Raw genomic sequence first — 27,276 nt, 5'->3', positions numbered from 1 at the left:
TGACCTGACACAGAGTCATCTCTCAATAAATATTCATAGAATAAATGCAAACACAAAACACCTAAAGAAAGGTAAAGGCTAAATATCCTTGGTTTGCAACCTTGAACAAGTTACTTCCTGCTCAAACCCCTCATCTGTGAACAAATATAATGAAAGTGCCTACTTTGTGGGTTAAAAGGTAAGGAACACAGATTATTGTTATTATCATCTTCTTGTGTTGTGTGGGTCTTCCACATCTACAGGTTTTGCATCTGAGGATTCAACCAACAATGAACCAAAACTAGTCAGAAAAAAAGAAAGATCATGACTGTACTGAGCATGTGCGGACATTTTCTTGTCATTATTCCCTAGACAATATAGTATTGCAATTATTTATATTGTATCAGGTACTCTAGGAAATCTAGGGATGATTAAAGTATACAGGAGTATATGCACAGGCCCTTATATAAGGGACTGGAGCACCCATGGATTTGGTATCTGCAGAGGTTCTGGAAACAATCCCCACAGATGCTATGACAGTGTATATCTCATTTAATTCTCATAAAGTTCTATAAAATAACTTTTATTACAAATTCCTTGTAGACAGATAAAGAAACTGAAGCTAAGAGATTCTTAGTAAGTTATCCAAAGTCAAACAAGAAGTAAATGACAGAATTAAAAACCCAACTCGGCAATATCAGACCTCAGGGTCCATGCTCCTTCCTCTATATCTAGCTGCAAAATAAAGTTGTCCAAAGAAGCTGGAGAAAGGGGGCCAGCATCTATTGGAGCAATCAGCATGTTCATGAAGGAGTGGGATTTCAGAGTAGGTTCTAAAGGAGTAAGAGATTCTAATGAGGGGCTAGGGCTGTAGCTCAGTGATAGAGCACTTGCCTAGCATGGGTGAGGCAGTGGGTTCTATCCTCGGCCCCACATAAAAAAATAAATAAATAAATAAATAAAATAAAAATATAAAAAAATACATTTTAATAACAACAAAAAAAAGGATTCTGATGAGCAGAGAATGCAAGAAAGTCATCCTAGGCCCAAGAAAGTGGAGATGGGGCAGGTTTTTCTACAGAAGCCAACATTATCACAACACCAACAAACAAGGACAATAGCAGACGCCTGAGGAGCATCTGATCCAACCATTCATTTTACAGAGCAAGAAACTAGGGTGTAAGGTGACAGAGGAACTGTGAAAGGCTATACAAGGAGTAACTTATGCCTGTGTTGATGCTTTATTTTTATTCATTTCATTCTTTATAAAAATTACAAGCAATTGGGCTGGGGGTATAGCTCAGTGGTAAGGCACCTGACCCCAGCAACGACAACAACAACAACAACAAAAATAGCAATAACACGTATGTACTATAGCCAGAGAAAACAAGCCAGGATGAGGATAAGGTTAATAGTGTCCCCACCACTAGTCAGAAACAATGTCCAATAGTCTCGTATTTAACAGGTTCAGAGTTACATAAGCCACCGGCCCGCATCCAAGGGCAGAGTTTGAACCTCCTTGACGTGTACTTGTATTGACATTTTTGTTTCCAAATCTGTTTGTGATTCATTCATTTGTTCGTTCCCTCATTCTGCCAGCAATTACTGGGACCTTGGATAGAACCTGCATGGTTCCAGGCATGGGGATCCTTGTAATGCACATACATAGCTAAATGAGCTTTCATTCCTTGCCCACAAAGGCTGATGAAAACCATCCAGTGGTCTATTAAAAACAACAAGTGAGGACAACTAAATGCCCCAAGTATGTTCTGGCCAACGCTGGTCTCTGAGAGAACGCACGTGAGAGAGCTCTGCTCCCACCCGACACCTCACAAAGTTGAGAGCAAAGAGACTTTTTAAGGCAAAAACCCATGATTTAAAAAAAAAAGAAAAAAAAGCAGAAGGGTTGATGACAGTAACATGATTTTGGAGACTGGAGGGCAGAAGGATGAATGGTAAGTGACACAAAGCTGAGTCCTAATCCATCAGCACTCTGAAACCCCCAAAGGCTTAGCATCAGGGGGCACTGCAAACAGGAGGCAGATTAAAAGTCTGCTGTAAAAATAGGACTAAATAGGGCTGGGGTTGTGGCTCAATGGTTGAGCACTTGCCAAGCATGCATGAGGCACTGGGTTCAATCCTGGCACCACATAAAAATAAACAAAATAAAGGTATTGTGTCCATCTACAACTAAAAAAAAAATATTTTAAAAAAATAGGACTAAATAAAACCATCCATCCATCGCTCATCCTCTGTCCCCACTTCCCTCAGCCAGTGAATGTCCCTCCTCCATCCATCATCAGACGAGGAAGTAGCCTTTTTCTATGGACAGGGCAAAGCAAGTCTGTGGACTAAGGAAACTGGACACAGGGTTAAGTTGACATGCGGAAGCTGAGACCCTGGCCCGCTTCTTCCATTAAGCTTCTGGGCACAGGGAGTCTGTCTTAGACCTTCCAGTTAGATTAGGAGAGTCTTCTCTAGGGAATCTCAGCAATCTGCAGTACTAACTTGCTAAGTTCATAAATGAACAAACCACCAGAAACCCTACATGAGGCCTGGGTCCTCTGTCTTCCTCCCCCCACCCCTCACACGCACCCTGTCTGTCTGCCCCTCTCTCTCTCTTTCTCTCACTCTCACACACACACTATCTGTCTGCCCCCACACACACCCATACACACACACACACTGTCTGTCTGGGCACCCCACAACACACACACACACAGCTTCAATTCACCTTTATTTGTGTGTGTGGTGCTGGGGATTAAACCCAGGGGCATTCCACCACTAAGCTACATCCCTAGCCTTTTTTTTGTTTTGTTTTTTTTGTTTTTTGAGAGATAGGGTCTCACTAAGTTGCCCAGACTGGCCTCAAACTCGAAATCCTCCTGCCTTTGCCTCCTGAGTAGTCGGGATTACAGGTGTGTGCCATTACACCCTCCTTCAGTCACCTTTTTCAAGCTTCATTCAAATGCTAGCAGACTTCCTAGGATCACTAGACTGAAGAAAGCTTGTCACAGGAAAGACAGGAAACACACACACATGTGTTATAGGAAACAATCAGGATGAATCCTTCCTTCCAAAAATAAGCTACCATTAATATCCTCAGAGACACAGGAGATGATATTGTATCCATGAAACCAAAACAGGCTGCTATAAAAGAAGAAGATTCAGACAACAAAATCTCTTAGAATTAAAAATAGGATAACTAGAATGAAAACCTCAGCAGAAAGCAGGAAGACAAAGGTGGGGGGAAAACTCAAAGAAAAGAAAATAGAAAATATCATAAAACTATAGAGCCGATCCAGGAGATTTAATATACAAATTCTAGACATTCCAAAGGAGAGGAGAAAATGGAGGGCGTAAATTATCAATGAAGGAATTCCATAAAATCGCCCAGAACTAAACATAATGTGTGCTCCAAGACTGAACAGACAGGTCCACAGGACACCCAACACATGGGGTGAAAACTGAGCCACACAAAGGCATGTCATGTGTGACATTTCAGAATACCAGAGACAGAGACTTTCACATCGGACGCTAGAGAATCCAGAGAGGGAAGACCAGGCTACCTAGAAAGGAGTGAAATGGGAATGGCGATAGACTTCTAGACAGCAACCTTTACATGAAAAGTAAACAACGCTTTGCACACATGTGCATACACACGCCAATCCCCGGCTTAGATCTCTTACCAAGCCAGAATATCAATAAAATGTGAATGCCGAGAGTTCTTTTTTCAGATTTGCAACGTTTACAAGCATTAAGAGTACCGATTATGTAGTACTTTGCCCCTGTGGCACATCTGTCACAGCAGGCTGCAAATGAAAGATGACTCCCTGTCTATACCACTAGACTCCAGGGGAGAGACTAGGTCTTACTCAGCTCAGTGCCTCCAGCAAGAGGTGCCATGGAATTTCACATGACAAGGACGCTAAGTGCAGGGAGGAGGTGTGTAAACAGAATCTTCAAGAATAAGCAAAGATGGTACAGACAGTGTGGGTGCAGGCAGCAGGAATAGGTGCCAAGGCTCAGGGACCCATCACAATCCATGGGTTTGCTGACCACAGACAAAAGTCCCAGTCAACATCTGCAACTGAAGCCAGGAAAGCATGAAGCCATGCTCAAGTAGCACTGGTGACATTATGAGTATCTGGGTTCACTTTAATATCCTTTATGGAACAAGGTAATATACAATAAATAAACTACAACCTATCTGAGTATGAAGCATGGGGATACTGAGGCAAAAGGCTGGCTGTGGATGTGTCCTAAAGGTCCCCAGAGCAGCCTGGAAGCAACTAGGTGCAGGCCACCATGAAACCAGTGCCCTGTACAGAGATGGGAAGCCGGACATAACGAGAGGATGCAGAGGCTCTGGAAGAAGGGCACTTGAAATATGGCCACTGGGCTGGAACAGAGGGTTCACTGTACCTGGTCCCACTCTCCCCACCCCCACCCAGAAAAGCCAGAGATTTAAGGCTCTGAAAGATCACAGGACCAGAGAATGGGTGAAGGTCAAACACACTGGGAATACAATCTAAGTCTTCAGGTTGCCCCCTACCCCTTGAACCCCGTGTAGCCAACCTCGGGTTTTCATGCAGATTTTCACTGGCTGGATCTTGAGGTCAGGAAGGACAGTCGTGGATGAATAATGGTCTGGCCCTTGCACCACCCTTAACTCAAATTTATGGAGGCAGCTTTGTAGAGGGAGACTCCCCTCCCCTCGCACCTCCCTCTGCTCTCCCCACGGAGGGGCCTCCAGCGGCGCAAGTCTAATTGGATTTCCACAGACCAGGGATGATTTCGTGCTCTGCAGTAGCAGCAGCGATGGCAGTGAGGTTTCTGAAATAGAAGCAGTCAAGGGCCTGTTTGCTTTGCCTCTGTGGCTGGTAACCCAGGGGGACCTGAGCAGCTGAGGAGGACCCTTTTCTTCCTAGAATGGTGCCTTCCGCCCTGCTGATCACCACGCCCTCTCTGCCAGGCCCAGCCTCTGCAGCCACAGGCTGGGCTTTGCCGGTGGCATATATTCTTGGTTGGGAACACACTGGCTGCAGCTGGAGAAGCAGGGCCAGGCAGGGAGCCCTGTGGGAGGCGCGGCCTGCTCGCTTCTGAAAACTCTCCCTCCTCCCACCACTAGTTCCCTTCTCTGCTCACAGCACAGACACACTTGACATTTCAGGCAGACAGCACCTCCCAGTCTGAACAGCTCAGAATAGTGAGCCACCTGTGTGTCTCTCTGGGTCCTTAGTCTCTCAAAGTTCTCTCTCTTTATTACACAACAGGGGTAAACTGAGGCACGGGGTGGGGCCCAATACTTGCAGGGCTCCATTGTCATCGGAAACTCTCATGCCCAGTCAGGCAACCACCAGCTGCTGGTGCCTATCTCTGACATATGCACCCTAGATATCTCACTGTGGGCTTGGGAGGGCATATGCACAGGTGAACTAGGTACACACTTAAGCATGTGTGACAGCCACAGTGAAAGCAGACACATAACAAGCCTTACACAAGAGTGTGCACATCAGGTGTGTGTATGTGGGGTAAGGGTAGAAGCCAGTGAGGGCGTGTGAGCAGATGTGTGTGAAGAACACATGTGCATGGTACAGATAAATGTGTGCGTGAGAGCGGAAACAAGTATGAGGTCATGAGGGTGTATGTGAGCACGAAGTGTGTGTGTGTAGAGAAAGACAGAGAAAGAGAGAGAGAGAAAGGGGGAGGCGGGAGAGAAAGAGAGAGAGAGAGTGTGTGTGTGTGTGTGTATAGGTACACACAGAGCAGACCCTGGGCCCTAGGGCCACACTGAGACAGTCGCTGAGTAAGGAGGGCAGGCAAGAAAGATCACTTGCCCAGACTCAGAAGCCAAAGCGCATAGTTAATATAAAAGGAACAACCCTAAATCTAGAAGCCCAGCTTCCTACTCCGCTTACCTCTGCCCCACCTGCCTGTGCTCCTGGGTTCTCTCTACCCGAGAGCGCTCCTGGGTTGCTCTATTCTCAGCCTCACTCTCTGACCTCAATTTTTCCACCCTGTAGCATTTTTTTTCATTTATTTTTTCCCACTCCCCTTCCCCAAACTGTAGCTTTTTTTTTTTTTTTTTTTTAAGACAAAGAAAAACCCTCCTTCCTTCTTTAGGGAGTGATAAATACAAGGATTACGGAATGACATTCTGAAAGTGATTTGAATAACTTGGAAGAAAGGGGGGAGACAAAATATAGAGCATTTCAGCCCAGACTTTCCTCAGAATTGGGGGAGCTGCCGTCCCCAGGGAGGGTAGGGCTCACCTGCAGAGGTCTCCATCTGCCTGCCGGGGCACTGAGCCCAAGTCGGTAGCAGGAAGCAGGGGTCTCTCAGTAGCAGGCTTGTCTGAGGAGCCAAACACAAGACACGGGGTCCTCACGGGCCAGAGAGGCTGCTGTCCACAGACGGGGCACAAACTCCACTCCCCAAGCAGCCTCCCCTAATCTGGAAACAATCTGCTCTTCCTTCTACCAAACAAGCAAGTTAAAGGAGGGGGCCTGTCCCTCACCTCCCTCCTGGGTGACCAGCTGAACACCTGAGAGTAGCCAAACAACAGACTCAGAGGCGGCCTGACCATCACACCCAGATATTTGTTCACTGCTCTTCTCAACAATCAGTCCCTCTGTCCCTGAAAATATGAGCAATAGTCCACAGCATGAACTTCGGCATCAGACTGACCTGCGCTGACAGCCAGCTCCACCACCTTTTACTCGTGTTCCTGGATAAAAAATTTGATTTCTTGAACCTCGGCTTCCTCCTAATTAAAAAAGAGATAAGAGTTGTGAGGATTAAATGAGACGCACACATAGAGACTCTGCACCATGCCGGACACACAACAAGCACTTGGCAGCAAACAGTCACTATTACATAGCGGCATGGTGACCTGGCCCTCCCCACCCACCACCGCAGCTCCAGTGGAATCCAGGCCAGGCCTCACACCTGCTAGGCAAGTGCTCATGGAGCTCCGTCCCCAGTCCTCACAGTGACCCTTTTGAAATACAAGGTAACTCTGTCACTCCTTTGCTCAAATTCCTCCAAAGGCGCCAATTTTTCCCTCCATAAAAGCTACCACCCTTCAGCTGGCTTTCAAGGCCCCATGTGATCTGAGCCCCGTGACCTTCCCCAGGTCTCTTCACTAAAGCTGGACCTGTCCTGAACAATTTACAGGCACCTACCTCAAGGCCTGTGCATCTCCTGGTCTCTCTGCCCTGGAATGCACCTTCCTCCGCTATTTCCTTCTTCTACCTCTCCTTCAATGTCCCCTCCTGAGTAAGGCCTTTCACAATCCCTGCCAGTGCCCCATCCTCCCCCACTTCCCTGTTTTACTTCTCTCCATAGCATCTGTCACCATCCAATAAACTACAGATTTTAATTGCTTATCATCTCACTCCTCTACCAAAATAAAAGCTCTTGAGGGCAGGGACTTTTCTGTCCTGCCTCCCCAGAGCCTGGACAATGCCTGGTCCAGAGGAACCCCTTGAACATTTGTGGAAAGGAATGAGTCTTAGGACACCTAGAGTGGACCAAGCAGAGGCTGGCACTGGAAACAAGTCTTTTTGTTTTTAGAAACAAGTCTTAAGCCCCACTTTCCCACTAATAAGTTGCCTGCAATATCAAAAACAGGCCTCATCCTCGGCACTCAAGGTCACAGTCAAGAGGCAGCAATAGTAAGAGGTTATCTAGGAATATGCTTTGGTGCTTGGCCTGGTGGAAAGCCCTAGAAAAATGGACAATCCCCAATTCTTTCTCCCAGGCCCCAACCTTGGTACCCAGCTGGGAGCCAGAGTGCTAAGAGGATACTACAGGAGATCCACTGCCTTGGGGAATCCTGCCGAGTCAGGACGGTCCCTAGATGGGCACACTGTATCCTATCTACTACTGAATCCTGTGCCCAGGACCTCCTGCACAATGTAAGTGTTCCAACAAATGTTTGCTTGGAAGCATGAATAAGCAGATCCCATATAGACAGCCACGAAGAGAACAGAAAGATAATTGGTTAAAAGTCCTGAATAAAACATGAGTTGACCTCAAACAGCATGCAGACAATAGCTACCATGGAGAAGACTGACAAAAATAGTGACAATATCAGCCCTCCACACCCATGGATTGTACATCTGAGGATTCAGGCAAGCATGAACAAAAATTTTGGGGAAAATAAACCTGCTTCTGTACTGAACAAGTACAGTCTTTTCTTCTTGATATTATTCCCTAAACAATATGGAGATGATTCAAAATACACAGGACGGTGGGCAGAGACCGTATGCAAATGCTGTGCCAGAGTTTAGTGTCCTCAGGGGGGTCCTGGAACCAACTCCAGAGTGAGGGACGGCTGTTTAGTCACCCCAAGCCAGGTGTTTTCTGGTGCAGACACTAAGGAACTGGTGAAGACAGTCGAGGGGAGTGAAGAACGACTTCAGGAAACCTCTTTTCAGTGAATGCATTTCAAGAAGCAGGGAAAGGGCTGGGGTGTGGCTCGGTTGTACCGCACTTGCTTATTAGCTTGATCAAAGCCCTGGGTTCAATGTCCAACACTGGGAAAAAAAATTAATCTTAAAAAAAGTAGGCCAGGGCTAGAGATTTAGCTCAGGGGCAAAGCACTTGCTGAGCATGCATGAGCATGAGGCCCTAGGTTCGAACCTCAGCATTGCAAAAAAAAAAAAAAAAAAACAGAACACATGGTCAATATTAGCTATAATATTATACCCACTGTCTTTATTATTGTCTTGACACCTTTTTTTTTCTTTTTAAATTTTTTGGTACCAGGAGTTGAACTCAAGGGTACTCTACCACTAAGCCATATCCCCAGCCTTTTTTTTTTTTTTTTTTTTGAGATAGGGTCTCACTAAATTGTCCAAGCTAGACTCAAATTTGTAATCCTCCCAAGTTGCTGGATTACAAGCATGCACCACCTCGCCCAACTATCTTGACACCTTCTGATGGAACAAGCTGAACAGTAGAAGTAGAAACACTGGGTTCTAAGACAGGTTCTCCCCGCAGTGGTACGTGGCCTTGGGCGCACAGCTTCACTGCTGAACTTGCCTTTCTCATTCAAAATGTGGATTGGTGAAGTGGGGCACTGTCCCAGTCACCCAGATGCTAGGACTCCCTCTCTGGGTCTCATTTATTCAATCAACAAATAGCAGCTGGCAGAAGCCTTCCTAGACACTGGGTGTGCAGTAGCAAACACAGGCAGACCCCTTCTCTTGTTGCTCCCTTGCCAATGGCGCTGACTTTGTGAGCCCACAAACATTCAGACCCATCCCTCAAATAACATGGCCTTCTCCTCTTTGGGGAACAGGACTCTCATCTACAGAGTTTGAAGCCCTTGTTGAGGAACGTACCAAGTCCACTGTCTTCAGGATACTGCAAGCTTCCCTGGGAAGTCAGCAGGCCTGACCCCTGGGGGAGCCCTCCCTTCTGTCCCCCTCCCAGAAGCCTTCTTCCCAGTATGCAGAGAAAGAAACCAAGCTTTTGCTCATGTCAAACTTGTCTGGTGGCCAAGGCTAAGAGACCACAGAGTCCCAAGTCCCAAGTTCAAGAGTGTTCCTCCACATCCCTGATGGTGCCTGGCTAGGCCAACCTGAAAGAATGCGGAGCTGTACAACAAGAAGGGTGGCAAGAGCCCAAGACCCCTGGCAGTATAGCCAGGCACCTGCTACCTGGGCAGCTCTCTCACCTCAGGCCTGCTTTCTGCACATCCCTTGCCCCAGAGCCCACCGGAATGCAGCTCAGGAGACAACTGCAGAGAGAATGAGTGGGGTAGGCAAGTGCCAGGGATCCCCCTAACAGACAGCTGAGATAGAAAAGTCACCCAGCAAAAGTTCCTTCCACAGACAGGCTGGCAACTACTCAGGGGAAGCATAAGACAAAGCTCCGCTGAGAAGGTCCCTTGGCACATGACACTCCATCCAGAGGTTGACCTCCAGGCCCCTCCTCCAGCCACAGAGCTGCAGACTCGCACCTCCCGGCTGCAGGGGATCCAACTGCAGCTCCCCTCAGCCATCTTAAAAACTGGAAAAGAGCAGGTGCATGAAGAGCCTCTGGAGCACCACCACTCACTGGACCACCCCCTCCCCAGAGTGTGTGACTCACCGTCCTAGACCTGGGGGTGACTCCGCTTGGGAGCCTCCAGTCCTTGAGGCCCCCAAGAAAGAAGCAAGCCAGAGAAACAAGCAAAGGAGCAGGTCCAGAGCAGAAGCTCCATTCGGGTGATGTTCCTGAGCTCTGCTGTGGCTGGAGCAAGGATGCCAAGTCGCAAGGCTTCACTAGGAGGCTCCCAGGCCATGGGGACGGCGAGGAGGTGGGAAAGCAATGAGCTAACCAGAGTCCTCCCTCTCTCAAAGGCACTATGTGTCCAGGCAGTGGAGACAATGGAACAAGGCACTTTGGGACCAGCCAAGATCAATGGGGTGCCAGTCAGGCTGCTGCTGCAAAGATAGAGAAAAGCATGGACACCAGCCGGGGGTGGCAGCAGCTAGTCTGCAAGGCACTGAGAAGACACCTGCTTAGATAAGGAGGAGGGTATGTGTAGTTCATTAAAACAAAAGTAAGAAGCACATTGCCAGTGTGTTCTCTGAATGTGTGTGTGTGTGTATGTGCACGCGTGCGTGTGGGCACACACCAGTTGGGGATAGGAGATTGCAAGGGGAGATGAATCGTGGGTCTCAATGGCAGGAGTAAGATTTAGAGTTGAATAGAATGTATCTAAGAGATTACCTCATGCACTATCATGTCTAATCTTATAATCCCAAACACAACATCCTTCACCAACAGATATGAGTGTCTGCTTAAATCCTAGCAGCAACAGAAAACTTACTACCTCCCAAGGAACCCATTTCTCTGTTGGATGGCTCTACTGGAAAGCTCTTCCTGGGCCTGCACCCAAATCTGATGATCCCCTAAGACCACTCGCCCGTAGATTTACTCCCCATCCTACACATGCTGGAAAACCATGATTATGGCCCCTCCCACAGCACTTCATAATTTCCTGACAAAATGAGCATCCCCAAATCCTTAATCAAGTTCCCATGAGTGTGGTTTCACCCTCCTCTAGATGAATTCAAATTTACCATTGAATTAAGAATTATGAAATCCTAATGCTACAGATGTGGTCTGAGCTCTTGAGGTCTGAACCCCACATCCAGGATGGTATTGTTCTTAGAATGCTGGGGGTTTGGCTCAGGGGTGGAGTGCTTGCTTAGCAGGCATGATGCCCAGAACAGAAGATGAAGGAGATGGAGGAGATGAAGGAGATGGAGGAGGTGGAGGAGGAGGAGGAGGAAGAGGAGGAGGAGGAGGAGGAGGAGGAGGTTGTTAAGTGCCCCAGGAGAGGGAGAAAGAGGAGGGGGAAGAGGAGGGGGAAGAGGAGGGGGAAGAAGAAGGGGAAGAGGAGGCGGAGGACAATAATAAAAAGGAAAAACTCCTTAGAACCATATAGCATGGTTACCTTATATTTTCTTATATTTGTTCTCATTTATTTATTCAAGCAACATGTATTAGCTACCTACTATATGCCAAGCAATAAGATAGGTACAAGGGATACTGGGGAAAATGCCATACCATCTTTGTGCTAAAGGAGACAGCCAACTTAGAGAGATTAAAACAAAATCAGAAAAAAATATGGGAAAAAGAACATGCTGCTAATGGGGTCTTTTAGGAGTTTTAACTGAAGGCACCACCCCAGTGGGGAAGGAGGAATCCAGGAAAGGGAGACACGTCAGGTAACTTAAAGCAATGCAGGGCTCCTGACAACAGCCATGGTGAAGTAATGGGGTACGAATATTCCCACCCACCTTAAACAACTAATAAACTGGACAGAAGGCATGAAACTGCTTTAGATTAGACCCCAGGCCATAGTACTGTGATCCTTGCAAATAAAAGAGGGGAGTCCTACTAAAACCAGCTGACTGCCTTGGAGGCAACTTCCAGAGGGCAGGTCCAGAGGAGGACTCCAAGTGGAATTCAAGGGTCTCACCAAGAGGAGGAAACAGAAATCAGAGCTCATACAGCTAGGATTTTTAGTGTAAAATGCCAGAAAAAAAAGGGTCTGTACAGAAAGAATTCAGAGAGACCTGCAGAAGAGTCCCCTGGAACACCTGACTGATCTGCACACTTGGGGGTGAAACTCCACAAGACCTGAAGAAGAACCACTGAAAAGCAATACACCAATCATCTGTGGAGCACATTCAAGTCCCAAAAGAGCTCACATCCCCTATGAGAGTGACAAGATCTCAGAGGGCATGGGGTAGAGTCCTCAGAAGGGTGTTGCCTTAGTAGTGAGGCTAAATTAGCCCTAGACTGTAAGTATGAAACTGATCCCAAGTCATTTAAATGCATACCGGAATAAAGTCAAATACTATTTAAAGAAATATAACAAAACCCAACATCCATCAACATCAAATTCATAATGCCTGGCATCCAATCAAAAATTAGCAGGCATTCAAAGAAGCAGAAAAATGGCCTATAACCAGAAGAGAAATCCATCAGTAGAACACACCCCCAAAATGACAGAGATAATGAAACTAGTAGACAAAGACGGAAAACCAGGTGCTGTAAACATTCCCCGTATGCTCAAGGAAGAAGAAAACCAAAATATGATGAGGAGAGACAGAAAATACATCAGAAAGACTCAGATGGTCTATGAAAGATGGGAGACACAATATCTGAAGTGAAAATATTCTGGAAGGGTCTGAATCAGATTAGATACTGCAAAAGAAAAGATCTGTGTAAAAAGGTAACAACAGAAACTATGCAAAATGAACCTCAGAAAGAAATAAAACTGAAGAAAATTAACAGAGCCTCAGAAACCCATAGGATAATACCAAACAGTCTAATATCCATATAGTTGGCATTCTAAAAGACAGAGGAGCGGGAGTGGAAAAAACGTAAACAGTGGCTGGCTGGCGTGGTGGCACACACCTGTAATCCCACCAACTCAGGAAGCAGAGGCAGGAGGATCCCAAGTTCAAAGCCAGCCTCAGCAACTCAGCAAGGCATGAAGCAATTTAGTGAGAGCCTGTCTCAAAATTTAAAATTTTAAAAAACAGGGAGAGAGGGGAGGGACTGGGGATGTGGCTCAATGGTTAAATGTCCCAGATTCAAACCCCATTGCCGGTGGGGGAGGGGGTGGAACAATTGCTGAACAAATTGTTACATTTGCTGAAACAATGCAAGATGGAGGGTGCATTTCAGCAAAGTAGATCACACCCAAGACAATGAGAAATGAGAGCCTTTGAGAGGGAAAAGGAAGGGAGAATCACAGATAATATGGCATTACAGAAACAAGGACAAGGTAGATCTAACCGGGGACCAATGAGCCTGGACAGGAGCAGATGGCAGCTCCAAGGAGGCTCTGAAAACCTCAGTCCTTTGGCCTCACCTCAACCTCAGGTCAGATTGTCCTGGAAAAATGCAAATGATTTTTTGAGCCTAATGTCAGACTTTGCAGTTTTCCTAAATAGAAGGATCCAGAGAACAGAAGAGAGGTGGATCCAGCTGTGACCTCTGAGTCTTCAGGCTGCTCTTCCCCCAACCACAAGGACAACCCAAGGATGGACCCCATGTGGAATAAAAATAGAAGTGACAGAAATATTTTACCCATCTGAGAAGGTTCCTCTCCCCACAGTTCCTGTAATGAGAACTCTTAAACCAGAAAGGATCTCAGGTATCAGAACCCCTCACTTTCCAGTGAAAAAACTCTAAGGCCCAGAGAAGTGACAAGACTTGCCCAAGGCCAGTCAGGGTCCTGACTCCCATGGACTGCTCTTTCCACCTACTCCACCTGTTACAGCCCCACAGTGCTCTGGCACTCCATGCCGCTCTGGACAACGTCATTGTCTGTGTGTGTCTACCTGTGTCTGTCTCTACAGGCCCACTCGAGCTCCTTAAGGACAGGCCCAGCATCAATGAGCTCCCGAATTACTATGGAGTGGGTGTTCAATACAGTCCCTCTCATGTGCACTGAGCCAAAGGTGATTGTCCACCTGACTCTGGGGAAGGGAGGAAGAAATGAGGTCTTTCTGAAGATTTGAGGCCAGAGCTGTGTCTACTCAGTCGTCTGCCAGAGGAAAGAGAAACAGAGACAGGCACAGCAATACAGAGAGGACCCCCTAACTCTGCTCTAAGGTTGTTACCAGGCAACTCCTCAAGAGGCAAGGATGGGGGTGGGGGTGCTGACATTCCTCTGGACTCTAAATCCTGCTTCCCTTATCAGATTGGCCCTAAGCCACGCACTGTGCTTGCCACCCCCTCCTCCAGGCAGGCGCAGGGGAGGAAGAGGAAATGAACTTGAACTTTCCTTCTTTCCCCCTCCCCCAATACAGGCTCTGGGTTGGGCAACACTTCTTCCCAGAGGTTAAGAATGAGTAAATTCCTGGGCTATTCCTGGAGTCTCGATTTTTATCATCCTTCCATTCTGGTCAATTCTCAAAGGCCAGAGGCCAAGAATGCCACAGAGATCTGAGCCTGCCCACCCAACCTAAAATAACCCCACACGTGCCTCTCTCAAGTCCTCATGGATTTGGCCATTTGGGGTGCATGTTTTCTTACAAAGCTGCCCACAGGTCCTGTGACGTCCTCTCTCACACAGGGAGCCAGGAGCTCTGAGGTACTCTTGGGGTTGCTGAGGAAGGTGGGAGCAGGTATGGATGTGGCAGAGGGATAGAGGAGACAGAATGCAGGTAGGACACCTGGCTCCAAGCTCCTCTGCTCACCTGCCCAGAGATCCCAAGAAAACCAGCCTCAGTTTCCTCAGGCATGGGACTTCCAAGCAGCTGCCTCCTCTTCCCTCAACTTCCTCTCCACTTCCTTTGGGTAAGAAGGCATAATTCTCCACTCCCAGAGCTGTGGACACTTTCATAAAGAACTCCAGACCTAACAGAGATCCCTGCCTCCTCCCCAGAGACATCTCAAACCCTGTGATTATGAAGATGGATGGTGAAGCCAAGCAAGCACTGCGTCCTGGGGAAAGAGATGCCCTCAGGGACACAATTCTTTTTAGATCATATGTGTAGTATTCCTTCATTCAAAAAGTATCTGAGAGGTTGGAGGTGCAGCTCAGTGATGGAGCACACGCCTAGCATGCACCAAGCCCTGGGTTCAATCCCCAGAACCACACACACACACACACACACACACACACAGAGTGCCCACCAGGTGCCAGGCAATAAGAAAACAGGAAAAGCATCAGAGAAGAGATACTCAAGGCCTCTGTTCTTCAGAAGGAATAGAGACCACAAGAGAGACTTAGGCAAGACATTAGAAATACTCCTACCCCTCTTGGAAAAACAATCTCTAGCCTAATGGGAAAGCTAATAAATAAACAGAAAATAAAACAGTGATTACCAGATCCTGGGAAAGGTGGTTACCAGGCACAGGGTATCGCTGGATAGGAGGACTAATTCCTAATGTTCTCTAGCACCGTAGGGCAACCATGGTGGACAATAATTAATTGAGTATTTCAAAAAAGCTAATAGAGAGGATTCTGAATATTCCTAAAACAAAGAAATGATAAAAGTCTGAGGTGATACATGTGTCAATTTCCCTGATCTGATCATTATATATATGACAGACATATTCAAGTGCCCCACTGTACTCCATAAATATGTAGAATTACTATGTATCAATTAAAAATAAAAGTGTAGCTCAGTGGTACAGCATGTGCTTAGTATGCTTAGGACCCTGGGTTTTTAAGGAGAAGGAAAGAAACTCTGGTGCCATCAGAAAATGCCAGTGAAGATTACAGAATTCCTGAGCCCAGGAGTCAGCTCTGTTTGTCATGCTGGGGAGTGAGGAAGGTGGAGATGGCTGCAGGGTCTTAGAAACACAGAGAAGGCTAGCACCACTGGGTTTAGAATGTGGCGACACTGAGGCTTTAGTTCCTGATGCAAATCATGACTATATTAAAGACGTTCAGTAAAACCACCAATACCACCAAGCAGCACCTTCTGAAGTGTTCCTTTAAAGCTGCCCCATCTGCCCTACGAAGGCCCATGAGCATTTCCTGGCAGTAACTGGCAAGCTCTGGAAGGAGGTGAGGAACCCCTGTAGCTACTCCATTGAAAATTTTGCAGAATAAAAAGCTTTGGGAACTAGAGGCAACACTGGGCAAGATAAGGAAGGAAGCCAGGAGTCTAGGGGTGACACACCCCTCCTGTGAACCCCATCTTTAAAATGCCTTGCAAGGCTGCTGCCACGGCTGGAAACAGACTGCCTTCCTAAGAGGCGGTGGCATTTCAAGAGAAGACTCCTGAGGATCAGATTCCAGAAGAAAGAGCACCGAATAGCAGACTTTCAGCCAGCTCCAGACTGTGATTTGGCCCAGGAAGTTTCTTTCCAGATTTGAAACTCTCTGCCTTCTTCCTACCTTCATCCACAAATATTCAAGGGCTTCCTTGGGTCAGGCAATCTTCTAATGGGGATCTGCTAGATCCGTAGGCCATCCTCCCCAGCAGACACTAATGGTTGGGTTGAGGGTGGCATTAGGCAGCATTCCCTGTTCACCTTCTGCGACTAACTCCATCCCCACTGCCCTGAAGGTGCACAGAGATGGAGCAGCCCTCAGGTGTGAGCTGGAGACCTGACCCTGTCTTTCCGATCTTCTTCCTCCCACTAACCCACAGCCAGAGTCAGAGCACAAAGCTCAGCACACATGGTTTAAACAGCACCTGCTACCCACTAAAGGAGAAAGGCCACGCATGCTAGAGTCACCTTGCACCTCTTCCCTTGCCCAGAATCAGGGGCTCATACTCAAGAGCCATCAGGTGAAGGGCAAATCCCACCCCCACCCAACCAGATAGCACATGAACCTAAGAAACCAGGTTTTCCTGTCCCCCAGAACTAGGAACAATTCTATGGCTTCCCAATTTGACATAAGTGTGTCCTACAATTAATATTACTATCCCAGAGGTGAGCACCCAGCAGGAGTATTCACAGGGAAGACAATGTATATGGTTCAGGTCCTCCAACCCCAAAACTTTGAATGCTTCTCATGTGCTTCATGTTCATCTGAATATCAGGATGTGAGCTCCTGGGAAGAAGAGACCCACTCTGCCTGATCTTTTCCAAACTGCAATGCCTGGGCCAAGAGCAGGCGTAAAGCACCCAACAGTTCATCCAGCCCTCGTATTTCTAACTTCCCTCTCGGTGACCATAGTATGGTCCCTCTGGGAAAGCCACACCCATATTCCAGAGATGCTGCCTCTACTGCTGTCCTTAAAAAGCAGTACTCAGAGGCCAAGGCATAGTCCAATGAGCATCCTCAGGGGAAGAAAGACCATCCTTATCCTTAAGGGACCTCCAAATTTGTCAAACAACTTTGACTTATTTGGATAAGCAGTGGGTAAGGTGGACAATGAAACTGGATACCATCATTCTTTATGTCCATTAAGATGTGACTTTTCTGGGCAGTAAGACTTCCCAGGTGGGTCAAGGCAGGCATCTCCTTTGAATTTTACATAGAGGGCTCTGTTTGTATTTATAGCAATTTTTCCCCAAATACTTGGGACTGAACCCAGGGCCCTTCATCACTGAGCTATATCCCAGTCCTTTTAAGTTTTCACTTTGAGGTAGGGTCGGTTGTCTGGGTTGACCTCAAACTCTATCCTCCTGCCTCAGCCTCCTCAGTCACTAGGATTTCAGGTGTGCACCACCATGTTCAACTATCTGTAGCAATCTTACCCCTTCCTGCATGGCTTGCTGCCTTCAGAGTCCACTCCTGGGTGCCAGAGATGCTGTGGGAATAAGCCTTATAAGGAAACAAGAGAACTAGATAAAATAGTCAGTAGCCACAAATAGAAAGGGTTGACGACTTATCCAATCCTGCATTTGGCTAAAGCTCTCTATTGCACAGAACACCTGGGCCAAAAGCTGTCTCAGCCTTTAAGCAATCAAAGTGCTCAATAATTATTTGCTGATTAACCAACATTATGTTCTTTCAGCATGCTGAAGTTTGACCCATCCTCATAGCCATGGAGAACCAGAAATAATGGGGACATAGAGCAGAGAAGAATCAAAGAGGGCCTCCTGGGTCTCTGCTTATGAAGAGTTGACCTATCTTCCTCAAACTAGCAAACTCTCATTTGGAGCAGGCTGAAGACCTCCATCCAGTTTTTCCAATTGCTTGGCCAAAAGGAGCTGCTGAGGTTTCTGGTCTTGCCAGATTGCTCAAAGGTTTGCAGAGTCAGCTTTGCATGTTTCCATCATCACTGAGCACTGTAAATATGAAGCCTCTAAGCTGATTAGATATCATTAACCCTGCAGCAAGAGCACAGCGCTGACATCCCCAAGTCACCCAGATGCATCAGGGACATTCCTGAGTGTGGCACCAGGCCACACTCCCTCCTGTTCCACAGTTTTCACCAACTCCCTCGCTGAGCTACATCAGGCCTCCCACAGTGGGATCATGGAGGAGGAGATGGAGAAAGAGAATGGCCAAGAGGCTGTGCCATGGGGTGCAGAATGCTTACCACCACAAAGTATTTCTATTCCAAAAGATGCTGAAAGGGAGCAGGGAGAAAATAAAACACTTTGGGTTTTCAAATGTGAAAGCCCACTTTGGTTTGTTCTAATTTGATGAATGCACAAACCACCAGGCAGATGACAGGCAAAAGAACACTCCTGTGCTGGGAGAGTGTTTTCCATTAGGTCCAGCGAGCAGGGTGGGGGTGGCTGTTTGATGAATGACCAGAGCCGGGGAGAACTTCTCCACCAGCAGCTCCCCGACAGCATCCTCAAAACTGGGACTTAGGGATTTATTAATGCCCCATTGCTCACTCTTTTCCTGCTTCCTCCTGCCTTCTGGCCATTGGTGACATTTCACAGAGAGGGAAGAACTACCAAGGAAGGGCATGAAAAGAGAAAATTATAAAAATGAACACCTTGCAGGAAGTCAAAATGTCAAGTCCACCATGAGTTCCTGAGAAGAAAAAGGTAACGTGCATCTCACGGATCCAGGCACTCCTGTTCTACATGTGAAGTTCCTAGGGGGTGGGAGGGAAGCCTGGAGCATAGCAGGTGCAGTATTTGTTGGCAAATCAATGAGTGGAATTCCAGCAGTGGCCCGGACCTGGAGTGGCCAGCTATCTGTGTTAAAGATCTGTCACTCACAGACTCATATTTTTCAGAAATGCCATGAAAATTAGCAGGGGTTCCAAGAAGCCAAGCTCTTGGATCTTTGCTTTCAGAGGCCAGGAAGATTCAACTTAGATGGTTCAAGAAGACCTAGGGCCACAGACGCTATTACAAAGTCTAAACCTCTGCTGGCACTAGCCCTATACACACACAGAAAATCTACCTAAAACAGCACTTCCAACCAACATGAAAAGTGAGTGTCCTGGCCAGACATGATGTTGCACACCTGTAATCCCAGCAGCTTGGGAGGCTTAGGTAGGAGCATCACAAGTTCAAAGCCAACCTCAGCAACTTTAGCAAGACCCTATCTCAAAATAAAAAGGTCTGGGGATGTGACTCAGTGGTTAAGTACTCCTGGGTTCAACCCCTGGTACAAAAAAAAAGTAAGTACCCTGCCCTTGCCAATATCTGTGGTTGGCCTATCTGGGGCAGAGTGGGCTGGGAAGAAAGGGGGGATTACGGTTTTCCTAAGACCTGTGGGGGCTATCTGCAAAGATTCCAGTTCTCAGACATCTGGGCAAGAGAGGGGTTGCACATCCATCCCCTCTCATCCCTGAACATACACCCTTGGATATGGCATGGCCATTCTGCCACCAGAGGAGCTGTCTCTTCCACCCCTGGAGCTCCACTGGTCCTGAGATTTGTTTTGGCCAGCAGTAGATAGATACTGTGTTTGGGAGGCTTTCAAGTCCAGACCTTACAAGAAGATGATTCCGTTTTCTCCTAAAAGGCTAGTGTCCTTGACAGTGAAAAGCCAGAAGGGGGAAAAAGGCCCGCTGACTCTCTTGCACCATCCAGTCCCTGCAGAGCCACTAGCTGACTGTTACTGCATTAATGAGCTCAGGAGTGACCAGCTGAGCCCAGACTAAAGGTGAGCAAATGAAAGCCACAGCATAGCGGGCAAATGAAATGGCGAGTATATGAATCCACTAAATTATGGGCTTCTCTGTTGTGCTGCATAGATAATTGATTTTAAAAACCCATTCAGCAAGTCTAGGTGGCCACTGAAAAGAATAGGTCATTCTCATGTGAAAAGATGACTAAAGAAGTTGAAGAAGAAGTCCAATACAATTCTATCTGTAGACATTGAGAACATAACTAGGTGGGTGGCTAGATGCTAGTTTAGCATTAAATATCTGAAATGAATAGAAACCAAAGTATTAACAGCGATTATCTCTGAAGGGCAGGATTATGGGAGATTTTCCTTTCTATAATTTATGTAACATTTGAATATTAAAATGAGTTTTATTTTTATAACAGAAAGATGTTTTTTAAAAAAATTCATGTTTCCCAAAACATCCCTTTTTCATCCTCATTCCCCTGCTCCCCACTGCCAGCCTCCTGAACCTAAGCTGCTCCAGGAAGCATTCAAGGTACCCGCGATCAAGGACCCCACACTCTGTCCAGCCATACCTCTCACTCTTCACCTGGGCTTATGCTCCCCTCCCAACTCCAACCTCAGATTTTCACCCCCCAAAATGCAACCAGGCAAAGAGCCCCCTTTCCTTCACCTCCCCAAATCCCAGCCCTCCCTCCAGGCTCTGATCTGTCTCCCCTGAGTTCCTCTACAGATCCTCAGAACCAATTCCACTGCCCTTGCCCTTGACTGAACAGTGGCCTGTGTTATTCTCCCTGCACTGCTGGTACAGACCACTCCTTACGGACACCAGCTAACCAGCCACCACCATCCCCAGCTTCTCTAACAGTGTCAGAGGCAGAGCCAAGACAGGTAGTTCCAAACCCTCTTCCCTTTCTGCCCCTGCACAGCCTGGATAGGGTGAGGACCCCACCCCAACCTGGACCTTCCTCCCCTCCCCCACCCACCTCCAGCAGCAAAGCGCAGAGAGTCAGTGTGAATGGCTGTTAATTTAGAGTGACTCACCCCTGGCTGATGCTGTAAGCACTCCGCCTCCCCACCCGCTGGGTCCACATGCTGCATCCACACATACATACATAATGGTCAGACAGATCCACACTCTGGCTTCAAACCTAATTGCCTTCCTGGGGGACACAACAGCTCTTCCTCACTCAGGTCCCTGCAATCTACACACTCAGTTTTTAAACAAAGCTGTTTAAAATCTCCCAGGATTAAGATGAGTGGAAAATTGCAAGCCCAGACCTCTACCTCATTTTCTCTAAAACAAAACATGTCACTCTGCATGCTTACACACCCAGAAACACACTCTAGTCAAATCCCACCAGTCACCCTACCCCTCAGAGCCCTGCTATATATAGGGTTTGACCCAGAAGGGGCCTGGGGCTCTCTGAGGCAGGATATGCTCCCTCTCTCCCGGGCACCTCCCCCTCCAGGGTTTATTGGGAACTTGAGACCCCCAAGCCTCAGTCTCTATGCTGTGGCAGGTACAAGGGGAGAAGCCTTAGGCAGGGCTGCCAGGTGCCGTGCCCACTGAGGGGACTTCACATCACAGGTATACACTGACCTATTGAGTAGGCACAGGAGGGCCTCTCCGCTGAGTCCCAGAAGAATGCAGGAGAACTCCCACCCACACAACCCATGTGGGCACACCCAGTCACACACACGCTAGGACAGGCACATATGTACTCACCTACACACACAGGTATGCCCACACCCTGTTTCAACCTTGTTCTGGACATACCTCCCAAGATCACTTCCCCTGCCTGTCTAAGCTTCCCAGAGGCGATCTCCTTCACTTTTTTTTTTTAATTTTTAATATTTATTTTTCAGTTTTCAGCAGACACAATATCTTTGTTTGTATGTGGTGCCAGGCGAGCGCGCTACCGCTTGAGCCCCAGCCCTCCTTCACATTTTTTTTTAATATTTATTTTTTTAGTTATTGGTGGACACAATATCTTTTTTTTTTAATATTTATTTATTTTAGTTATCAGCGGACACAACATCTTTGTTTTGTATGTGGTGCTGAGGATCGAACCCGGGCCGCACGCATGCCAGGCGAGTGCGCTACCGCTTGAGCCACATCCCCAGCCCCAATATCTTTATTTTATATTTATGTGGTACTGAGGTTCGAACCCAGTGCCTCACGCATACAGGTGAGCGTTCTACCACTGAGCCACAACCCCAGCCCTTTCCCCTTAACTTTGAACCTGACATGCTCCCCTCGTTGGGAGTGGAAGCAGCATAGACTATATGTGCTGACAGCAACATGTGCACCCTATAATTGGGGGACATGTACATGCAAGTATATACACAGCTGGGGCCACAGCCCACCAGGGTTCTAGAAGCCTGTCCCAAGCAGAGGTAGACATTGTTCTAATTGTACAATAATATATTTATTTTAATTTTTGTTTTTAACCCAAGGAAAGGCTATTTTTCAAATCTGCACAAAGGTGCTATACAAGTTACTAAGAATCTTACCAAGATCCTGCACCAAAGACCACAGGCTCCTCCAGTCCTCCCACAGTGACAGCCAAGCCTTCCCAACAAGTGGGGGAATCCTAGGAGGTACCTACCAAGCTTCCTGAATCTTCAGACCCCTTGGACTGTTTTCCACACAATCCTGTTCCTATCACAAGATCAGATATTTTAACAAATGCTGACCATTGAGAGTAGAGACAGTCACAAGACTCTCAGAAAGCAAGCAAGTGTTCAAAACAGAATCCATTTCCAGCCTTCCACCGCATAGGGGATGAGAGGGAGAAGAGAAGGCAGGAGGGGTGTGGTAATCTCAAAAGGGCAGACAATATTAAACAAGGAATAGTTCCCCAAAATCTATATTGGGTCCCAAGGTGTCAACTGAATCACTCAGGGGTGTGACAATGGCTCCCGAGGTCAACAGAAGGACTCCTCCTCTGCCTCTCCCTCTCAGAGCCCCAGGCTGGTTCCAGATGAGTTTTTAGTTGTTTGTTGGTCTCTCTGAACTACACCCAGGCACTTTCTCTTTTCATGATGCTGTGGCTACAACCAAAATTGGAGTTATTAACCTATAGGGCTGGAGTCCAGCCATGGAGCCTTCCAACTCATAACTGCACTGGCAGGGGCAGGAGGCAGAGAGTTCAAATGAAAGTAGCCGCACCAATGAGGCATCTTTACAGAGATGGTGTGGCCATCTCTGTAAACAACCTCTGTGCACCCTTTCATCAGAAATCAGGCCACCAGGTTTACTCATTAACCTCTTTTGTCAGCTATCTACCTCTAGACCAGAGGCAGAGAAGGCATTAGCTGGAGGAAGAGGTATTAGGATACTCCAGAACTGGAAGCCAAAACCCAGGCATGTTCTACCTCCAAAACAACCTACAGCAGAGCTAAAAGGGTCCTTGGCCATGAATCACCCAACCTCCCATTTGTAGGTAAGGAAACAGGACTGAAGAAAGCAATTAATTTGCAAAGGTCACCTCCAGTGAGAGGAAGGAACAGAAGCCAGGATGAGAGCCTCCCTCCCCAGAGCTGGTCATGATTCCAGAGGCCCACAGCATGACAAGAAATGGCAAAACCAAAGCCATGAGAGAGGATAAACTTCCTGTCTGCAAAGTCCTTCACTCAGGTCTCTTTCACTCTAGCTGCAACACAGACTGCAGAACCAAGACAGTCATCTGGCTAGAAATGGTGTGATGTCAGAGGCTGTCTGTCTCCGCAAGGACACACAGGCCTCCTGGGCGGCTCCCCACCAAGTTCTGTCTGGCAGGGCCCACCAGAAGCAGACCCCACAGGATCTGTGATGAGGCAAGAGGTGCTGCACACAGGAGGACCACCATTCTCTTGTCCTCAGGTCCCTCCTTCTCTGCCACCTGACTATCACCAGACTGTGTTTTCTTGGCCTAAGCCCATGTGCCAGGCTCCACTGCTCAGTCCAACTATAGGCGGTGCCCCAAATCCCAGAGCTGTGAGAATGAAAGTGGACACCCATGCAGGTCCCAGGAGGGAGGAAGACTCAAAATGAGAGCTCACACATTCCTGCACAGGCAGGCTCTGGGAGGGCCCTGCAGCAGATTCCCAGGGGCTGAGGAGAACGAACCCAGTTCTGTAAAAGGCCAGGCACAGAAACTGGGTTGGAATCCCTGCTCACCTAACATAGGAAAAACTGTAAAATGCAAGAGAATGACAGCTACCACATGGGACTATGACAGTGAAATGAGATTTAAATCACAATGTCATATAATTACACTAAATTCACTGTTAACATACATAAAGGGTCTAAAAACTGGGTTGATGACAAACATAAATAAGTACAAAGCATGGTGGGACAATAAGAAGTACAGGGCCACTCTTGGGCCACAAAATAATCCCTGCTGGAACTCAGACAGGGGACTCTTTAGGCAAAATAAGCCACCAGTCAGTACCATTCAGTTCCCCTCTTTCTCCACCAACCACACTGCTGGGTTCATGGAAGGTAAGAGATTACAAATCACCCAGCAGGGAGAAGCCACAGGATAAAATGTACATAAATTAAAACATAAAAAGGCCCAGGTCTGTAAGCAGCTCCTCCAGGGAGCCTGAATCAGCACCATCCACAGGGGCTGCCAGTAGCTCCAGCCTGCTAGCTCAGCAGGGGCATCGATGCACAAGGGCTGGGAACAAAGACACGCCATCAGCAAGACCCCAGGAGCCTAGAGGAGCAGAGAGGGGGCACTCCTGCAGCAGCCGGCAAAGAGGAATGGAGACACACAGGACTGGCCTGGACTCCCGCAGCTTCGTTCCTGGCCTGCTGGTGAGAGGCCAAGCCACCCTGGCTCCCCAGCCTGTGGGGAGGAGACAGGAAGCAGGAAGTTAAAAGCCTCTCTTGCTTCCCTAAGCTTCCTCCACACAATTGGGGTGGCCAAGAAAGGAACGAAGGGTACTCTCAGTGGTCAATCAGAAACAGTGGCGCTCCAAAGCCCACTTTAAAAACCTTATAAATTCCAAGTCAGGAGCAAGGGCAGAGGAACATCTAGAAAATGTCAGCATCTTATTCTATCCTTCCCAACCCACAGTTAAAGGGCAAGAAAAACTGACTTCAGTTTATAACACACAGATTTCCAGAGACCCTGGCACACAATGGACCCAGGCTGATACTGACCTTTGTTGTATTTTCTGTAAACACCTTGGCCCCAGAGTATTCCTGCAAGGAAAAAAAAAAAAAAAATTGTATCACCACTTTGCTATGAAGTCACTCTAGGGTGAATTCTAGAGCAATAGCCACTCTTTGGGGCAGCAGTCTCCCTCCAAGACCCCATTGATTCAACAACTGGAAAAGACCAAAAATGGCAAACAGATTCCAGCTGTGGTGCAATTCCACTCGGTTGGTGGTGGGTGCCTAAAGCATTATGAGCAGAACCCGAACCCTGGCTCAGTAGGAAAGACAGCTGCAATAGATTAGTGATGTCTGCTATGGGCTGCTGTGGGCAGTTATAGAAGTAACAGTATCCACATTACACATATATAGTCCCCAGGCATCTAATGATATAACATTCTGACCACTCAAAAGAGACCCGAAGTTTCAAGATACATAAAAGTGTGTAACTTCCATGAGACATCGGCTTGATCAACTTACACTATGAGGCTGATATAATGGGATGGGCCACAGTGTTGTTTTCCTCCCTATCACATCCAAAGCTACTTTTAATAGCATAGTAGAAAGTAGTGCAAAATGACCGTCAAATGGGAGATAAAACTGCAACAGAAGTTGGAAGGGCAGTTAACTTGGAGTGTGAGGATATATATACAGGAAACACTTGACTCTTCACAGAAACATGACTCCGGAGAAAGCCAAGCCTGTGTGCAAATATTGCTGTGGATGCAAGTGTGGGATTCTGGAAGGTGCAAGGCTTGTTTCTTGAGAAGGTCAGGGGTCCACATTGCCTAGTCTGTGCCTCACAGCAGGGAGTACAGTGAGAATATCAGAAAATCCATGAGCTGGAGGGACTCAGAATCTAATTGGAGAAATAATGCCCCATGGAAACAGCAAACAGCATCACATTTTTCACAATCACCCAGCTCAGAAGCAGTTTCAAAGTTCCTTTGTGGCCTCATCTGATCAATTCACAAACGGTCTTGGGTCATGCAGGGTCATTCCCTCCTCACCATTTTTCATGGCTGCCCAACCACTCTCCTGACCAAGATTTCCCCTCTTCTCAGATTCAGATCTCCCTATCCTTAAGCCCAGGCCTGCTTCTGTAACTCCTACTCAAAACCTGCACAGATTCCAGCCCCCCACCCCAAGGTTGACCAGCCCAGTGCCTGCATTTCTCTTGAATAAATGAATGAATGGACAGATGAAACTCTTTGGCTGGACATTTGAAGTCATACACAATATAACCTCTGTCTACCTATCCAGTCCTTTCTCCAGTGGCTTCCCTCCACACAATCCACACACTGGCCCCACTGGGCTACTCATACACCCAAACACCTTCCCAGTGCCTATCCTCAGGCTGATCCTTCCTCCCTCTGCCCAGACTCAAGCCTCCCTTCAGCACTGGCATCCACCACAACCTGGTGCATAAAGTGCTCCTTCTCAATCAGGGCCACTGATCCACGTTTAAACCCACTCTTCTCTCAGAAGTTACTCACTTTGCACTTTAAACTGTCATTTTCAAACCCCTTTCCTAGCCCCTTCCTGGATTATACAGCCATGAAGACAAGGACCTTTATCTTTTTTCTTTTTGCATCATCAGAACTTTGCACAGAGCCAGGATGTGCTAACACACACCTGTAATTCAGCTGCTCAGGAGGCTGAAGCTGGAAAATCACAAATTCAAAGTCAGCTTGAACAACTTAGAGAGACCCTGTCTCAAAATAGAGAATAAAAAGGGCTGAGGACACATTTGTAATTATAGAGACTTGGGAGGCTGAGGCAGGAGGATCGCAATTTGTGGGCTGGCCTTGGCAACTTAGCGAGGATCTCAGCCACTGAGCAAGACACTCACTCAAAATAAAAAATTTGAAAAAAAAAAAGAAAAGGCTGGGAATGTAGCTCAGCTCAGCTCAGTGGTAGAGCACTCCTGGGTTCAACACCCAGTATGGAAAAAAAAAAAAGAGCTTAGCAAAACTCATATATATATATATATATATATATATATATATATATATATATATATATATCTCACACATGTTTGAAAAATTCACTGAAGAATCACCCAAGGCAAAGTCTGAAAGCCAACAGTCAGGCAAGGGTAGAAAATGCCATAGAAATTCCAAAGAAAAGGCTCATTTGGGATGGGTGGCCAGGAAAGGCTGAAAAGAGC

The 27,276-nt window shown here is 47.2% G+C and overlaps 1 protein-coding gene across 3 annotated transcripts in view; it reads right to left on the bottom strand.

Annotated features, from left to right (window-relative positions):
- Tspan9 (tetraspanin 9) overlaps positions 1 to 27,276 on the bottom strand; it is a 198,098-nt gene that overhangs the window by 167,592 nt on the left and 3,230 nt on the right. The window contains exons 2-4 of one of the 3 annotated variants that reach the window (XM_076854033.1): positions 25,113 to 25,154; positions 6,670 to 6,748; positions 6,255 to 6,336 (exon numbers count right to left, since the gene is read on the bottom strand). In XM_076854033.1, the coding sequence (XP_076710148.1) occupies positions 6,255 to 6,270 (16 nt within the window). In that variant the 5' untranslated portion in view covers positions 6,271 to 6,336; positions 6,670 to 6,748; positions 25,113 to 25,154. The remainder of the gene's footprint in view (positions 1 to 6,254; positions 6,337 to 6,669; positions 6,749 to 25,112; positions 25,155 to 27,276) is intronic. The other 2 variants (XM_076854034.1, XM_076854036.1) reach the window with 2 other exon arrangements.

This window comes from Callospermophilus lateralis, chromosome 4 (genome assembly GCF_048772815.1).
Source record: "Callospermophilus lateralis isolate mCalLat2 chromosome 4, mCalLat2.hap1, whole genome shotgun sequence".
Lineage (NCBI taxonomy): Eukaryota > Metazoa > Chordata > Mammalia > Rodentia > Sciuridae > Callospermophilus > Callospermophilus lateralis.
Note: the sequence above shows the minus strand (reverse complement) of the source record. Positions and strands in the feature narration are given on the sequence as shown.